The sequence below is a fragment of the Merops nubicus genome, unplaced genomic scaffold (assembly GCF_000691845.1).
Source record: "Merops nubicus isolate BGI_N331 unplaced genomic scaffold, ASM69184v1 scaffold30826, whole genome shotgun sequence".
Classification (NCBI taxonomy): domain Eukaryota; kingdom Metazoa; phylum Chordata; class Aves; order Coraciiformes; family Meropidae; genus Merops; species Merops nubicus.
Window position 1 is genome coordinate 24848 of NW_008613456.1, and position 5583 is coordinate 30430.

The 5583-nt window shown below is 43.5% G+C and overlaps 1 protein-coding gene across 1 annotated transcript in view; it reads right to left on the minus strand.

Moving 5' to 3' along the window:
• Window positions 1-2238: 2238 nt before the first annotated feature.
• PLEKHG7 (pleckstrin homology domain containing, family G (with RhoGef domain) member 7) overlaps window positions 2239-5583 on the minus strand; it is a gene marked incomplete at its 5' end in the record, with an annotated part of 15311 nt that continues 11966 nt past the window's right edge. The window contains 2 exon segments of the mRNA XM_008941917.1: window positions 2239-2346; window positions 4951-5048. Coding sequence (XP_008940165.1) covers window positions 2239-2346; window positions 4951-5048 — 206 coding nt within the window.

A 5583-nucleotide genomic window follows, 5' to 3' on the forward strand; every position in this document is an offset into this window, starting at 1 on the left:
ACTGGAAGACTTGGAGGCAGCAGGGAATAGGAAAGTGGAGCTGTGTTCAGAGACAAGCCAGGTGATGAACGTGTGTGTGTGGGATCACTCCCATGACAAAGCCACTGTTGAATTGTGAGAGCATTACGGAAGTGTTTAGCTATTGAAGCAGGCCTTCCTGGGGGTTCTGTGCAGATAGTGGAGAAAGATGGAGAGATGTCTCCTCTGAAAGACTCAAGTCAGGAAGTTAATTTCTGCCTTGACTGCTTTTTGAGGCATCTTTCTCTCCAGACCACAGAAGAGCCTGTTGAGCTTACATCTCACTAAGGACAGCCTGTGTGTGAATACTTCCCTCCCTGGGGTATCCTCCTTGGAGAGGTACTGGCCTCCAGGAAACATCCAGTCTCTGGGACTACTTAGTTGTCTGGTAAACTCAGCAAATCTGGCTTAAGGTCATTTTGGCAAAAATACAGAGATGCAAAACAGTGCCTTGATTCTGCTAGTGCAGAGTGCAGAGCTTAGTCTGCCAGGTGTGCCTTTTTTGGGCTTGAAATTACTTTCTGTCCTTTCAGCACTGGCTTGAAGATCCCATGAGGCTCTGGTGAAGCCTCAGGGGTGGCAGGGGGAGGTTGTGGTGTGGCGTGCAGCTGAGCTTGGGCAGATTGAGTACAGCTGTGTAAGCCAAGCTGTGGCCAAGTGGTTGCAGCTTGTGTGGTGTCCTAGAGCAGATCTGCTGTCTCTGCCGTTTTGCTCGCCTGCTTTACACATTCACCACTTGGCATAAAGCCTGAGTGGATGTTTGTTTGTTCTTTTTTTTTCCTGGGAAGATGTGACAAAGACTTGCCCATCACAGGCACGAGGGGAAAAGCAGGAAGAATTGAGTGTGCTGAACCAGGTAAGTGTGCATACAGATATACAGCCTCCAGACTGTAGCTTTCATGTACATTGAAGGAGCTCAAGTAGATAAAATGTACCACCACATCCTTGTGGGTGGAGCTGGGGAGGAGCAGGTTTAGGGGCAGCTCTGGAACACATGACTTGTTTGACTGTGGAGTACAGGTGAATGTGAAGTGAGTGATGACTTCCTCATGAATAATATGAACAACTGGAATGGCACTCCTATGCTCATAAGCAGAGTCCTCATGTGTGTGGCTTCTCTGTCCAGTTCCACCTGATGTAATTTCTGACATGGGATATTTTAAGGGCTAACTTTTCTACTGAAAGAGACTAGATGATCAGAATCACTTAGAGTGGCTTTAGGGAAGTCTCCCTTTCTCTCTTGAATATGGCTAATCTCAGGGCGTTCGCCAGAGCTTGGCCTAGTGAAAGCACCCTCCCGCTGTGATGGTAATCTGCATGAACATTGTAGCAAGAAGTTTCAGGCTGTTCTGTGGGTCTCTTCTAGTAGCTCAAAAAGACAGAAAAGTAAAGGATTAACAGGGGCACACTCTGCTATGTGAACCACAGAGCTGGGACAGCAGTGAGGTTTGGAATGGTTTACTATGAAAGGAACACTCAAGTTTGTGAAGCAACTTGAACTCTAAAGGCTTTAATGGGTGTAAGCTGCAGAATAACAGATCCGTTGTTAATAAAATGGTGGAAAAACCTCAGGTAAGAGCAAAAATCCCCATAAAGCAGGGTATCATTGCACTTCTGTTCTTTTTATATATCCTGTAGCCTCTCTAGTTTAACTGAATGTTATAAGTAATTATGACCTCTTTGAAATAATCTCAGTTTAAACATTAGTGGAGAGTCAACACTATATATACTTTTACTGATCTGTCTCCACAAGCTCAATGTTAGTCCAAAACCATCTTGTGATATTATAGTTTAGTAGGTAGAGAATCATGAGTATCAGGAGCTATGGATACACAATTTTCACTTGATCTTGTTTGATCAAATCAGTTTGATCTTGGACTAAGCCTTCTAGACTTTTCTGGTGAATAAGCTCTCCTCGACAACATAGTTTTTTTTCCCATCCCGCTTTCTGGGAAATGACAAGCTGTATTAAAGCTTCCCTGGGTGGGAGGAGCCTCCTCCTAGCTGAAGCAAAGGAGCATCTAAGAGCGATACATTTATTATATGGCTCATTTTCCTTCTCCCAGTTTATTCCTACATCCTGTGATCAAAACTCCAGACTATCTGTCTAGTCAAGTCAGAAATCTGTTAGCTTCAGAATCTGAGGATATGCTGGAAGAAATAACTGTTTTATCACCACAGTAGTTTTCCACTGGCTGTGTCAGTGCTGTGCTGACACTATTAAATTTCAGAGGATTCAGCTGGGAAGCAGGAAGCAGTGCTTTTCTTGGTTTCATGTTGTGTGGTGTAACTGGAGATGGCCATTTCTATCTGTGACATCCATGTTTTCTGTAACAAGAAAAAATAATTTGTAAACAAAGGCAATATAAAGTAGTCTCAGTAGTCCAGATATATGCACCCACCAAAGCCTTTAGTTTTATTTAGTGCTTCTTCAGGCTCATCCTTCTAATTCCAGAAGTGAATGTGAATTATCACAGAACCAAGACTTTCCCAGGTTGCTCAGGCCACTACAGGCTGCTAGAGTCTGTGTCAGGGGCCAGGGATTTCCTGTGAAGGTTTCCTTTTTGGTTGGAAGGTGGGATTTTAATGCAGTGTTTTCTTACAATGGCAAAACTTGTTGCAGGCTATTTTACCCATTTTTTGTGTAATATTTGTTGGTTTAATGCTGTCCCTGGATTTTGGGCTCCCTTTTCCTCTGATTAAGACAGTCCCACTGCTGTCAGCATCACAAGTTCTGGCCCCCTCTGAGATCTGTCATGTGCAGCTACATGAATTTCGTCTTTTAGCATCACAATGACAGCATTCAGCTCCATATCTGCTGTCCTCCAGCTCTGAGGGCAGGTGGTGATGGCTGGAGAGATGGATTTAAAATGCATAACTTCCTTGTTTCTGTGCTGGTCCAGATGATCTGGGTTGCAGAAGTTGCGTTGTCTCTGAGTTGCTGTGATTGGACTTTACAAATTAGTTGGCAGCAGTACAAAATTAAGGTCTAGCTGTGCTTCTCCCACCCCAGGGGTTTTATTTTGCCTAGAAAGAGCTGTGCTCCCTGCTGTAATGTAGAGTAGACATACTGAGCTTTGGTGCAGAGTAGAAACACATGAGCAGGGCAGCCTGTTCTACTTCATGCTATGCTAGGATTCATAAAATCTGTTATTGACTCATCTGGTTGTTTCTTGTTTACACCCCAAATGAGTTAAAAATGTTACTTTAGCCAGAAAGCTGGAGTGGTAAATTGGATCTACAGCTCAGAGGAGTCATAGCAGAGGACATGAGATGTGCAGAGCACAGAGTGTTGCTTTGGCATGCCAGGCTTGCTTTGGCCTCTCTGGAACCATCAGTGGAGGAGGGTGAGATTTGCAGTATGGTGGTGGTGGTTGGGTAGGGGTTTCAGCTGTTGAGCTTTTCAAGGCTCAGAGAGGAAAGTGAGGGAAGAGAACAGAGGGCAGGACAGGGATGGGATGAAAAACAGCAGTGTGTTATAGGTCTGTACTTTCACGTGTCTGCTGAGCATTTGGTCTCTGAGAGAGAGGTGGGAGGGTGGCGAGGGGTTCACTGCGCCTGTGTTCCAATGCACTGCACGTGCTCCCCACGCAGTCTGTAGAGCACAGCACGGCAGCGAGAGGCAGGTCAGCAAGGGAGCTGAGGTGGGCACTTCACAAACCTCGGGAGATCTCAGAGGCAGCACGCAACATAACAGCCCTCTGCTTGGGACAAGTCCGTGGGACTATGGCACGTGGCTTCGTTTGGTTTTCTGTCTCCCTTTTGATACAGCTCAGCTAGCTCGAGGCCCTGGTCTGATGGTCCTCACCAGTATCAGTCTTATCCAGATCATCTTCCTTGCTGCCTTGCCGAATCACATCAGCTAAATTCATGAGCTCATCTTGGCTAGGAAAGTTTTTTTAAAAAAATATATTGGTCATGCTGAGATTAGGCTTCTTTTGAGCTGAAATAAGGTAATTAATTCAACCTGTGCTGGAAAAGTCTGCCTTTCCTGGGGCTGAAAGCACCCAAAGTCAACAAAATAACACCACATCCATTTGAAAAGAACCTTTCACTGAAGGGTTTTTCCTCTGATAAACTGGACTTGGGAGATACTGAAAAGATGGTAGCCACCTGGTTTGAAGACAGGTTTGGAAGGGAAAGGTAATATTTCAATCACAGGAGAGGGTAATGACTTCTTGAGTAGATACCTATAGTAGTTACCTATTCCAAGTACTAAACAGTGATTTGGAAGTTGAAAGAATGCACTCATTGGTTTTCCCTATGGAAGTCTATCTACTGTGATTTACTCTTAAGAATTAGTATTAGTGGTAGGTGAATTTCTGTGTATTAGGCATTAGAGAACAAAATGCTACTTACAGGAGAAAAAAAAAAAATGCTTCTGTGAAGTGCCTATCGCACTTTCAGATGTTACGTACAGCGCTGTTACTAGAAATGTGATGTGTGAAAATGAGGGGTAAATTTACATAACAGTGGAATTGATCATACCATCTGAGTCTGAAACTGGAAGTTCTGTGGTGTCCATAGATGTGCATGATACAGTTTTCTGATCTGAGTACTACAGTATATGAGTTGGATGGGAAGGTGTTGTTTTGGTGTTAACTTCTCTGGAGGGGCTGACCATCTTCATTTCTGTGACACAAGAAATGGCTTTTTTTTTTTTTTTTTGTCAGAAATGATAATGTTTTCTAACAGGAATACAACCTGCTATCATCCCTGATACAAAATTTGTACATATTTAACAGCAAAAATCCTGTAACAAGTGTATGAGCCAGAGCACTGGCATGTTACTTTGTTTTGGCCCAGTGTCACAACTGTAATAGATTCTTATCACAGCATGGCCACTTTTAGGCTGAGATCCTCCTGTAGGAAAAAAAATAGGGAAACTGTAGTTGTGTAATTAGAGAAGGAAAAAAATATTGTACTGCTTACCTTGGCAGTCTCTGTCTGAGCTTGTAGCAAGAAGACTGCTATGTACTGACAATACCTATTTTCATGCTGCATTAGGAAAGTATTTTGCAGGCTGCAGACTGTGGAAAAATAGGAAGAAGTGATATAAATTTCCTCATGCTGTCAGTCCAATTTTGTACCACAATGTCTGATTATGATTAAATAATTAAATATGTACTCATCTTTTCTGATTCCTAATAGGGCAATGCACCCTGATAGGGTTAGTTTGTTGTGTGGGAAGCTTTGTAATTTCAAAAAGTTAATTCTGCTAGCATTTGTTTTAATTACTTTATCATTGTGCAGCTGGGGTGCTTTTGAGTCTAGCTGAGGATCATAAAGAGAAGTTTCCATTCGAAGAGGACTAAATCATAACTGAAGTTAGAGAAAAACAAATTTCAAAAGTTAGAGAGGAAGGTCCTGTTTTTATTCTGTTTCAAAGAGGTCCATACAATGGCTGCTACATAGGGAAGTGGCTGCACTTGGGCCAATGGTGGGTTTGAGTTCTCCCTGGGGCATGTGCATGAGCTGGTGCTGCTGCCCCAGGTGCCCCTGGTTGGGTGGTGGCAGAGCAACGTCTTGTAGGACCACGCATGTTGCCAGCAACCCTCTGGTTCC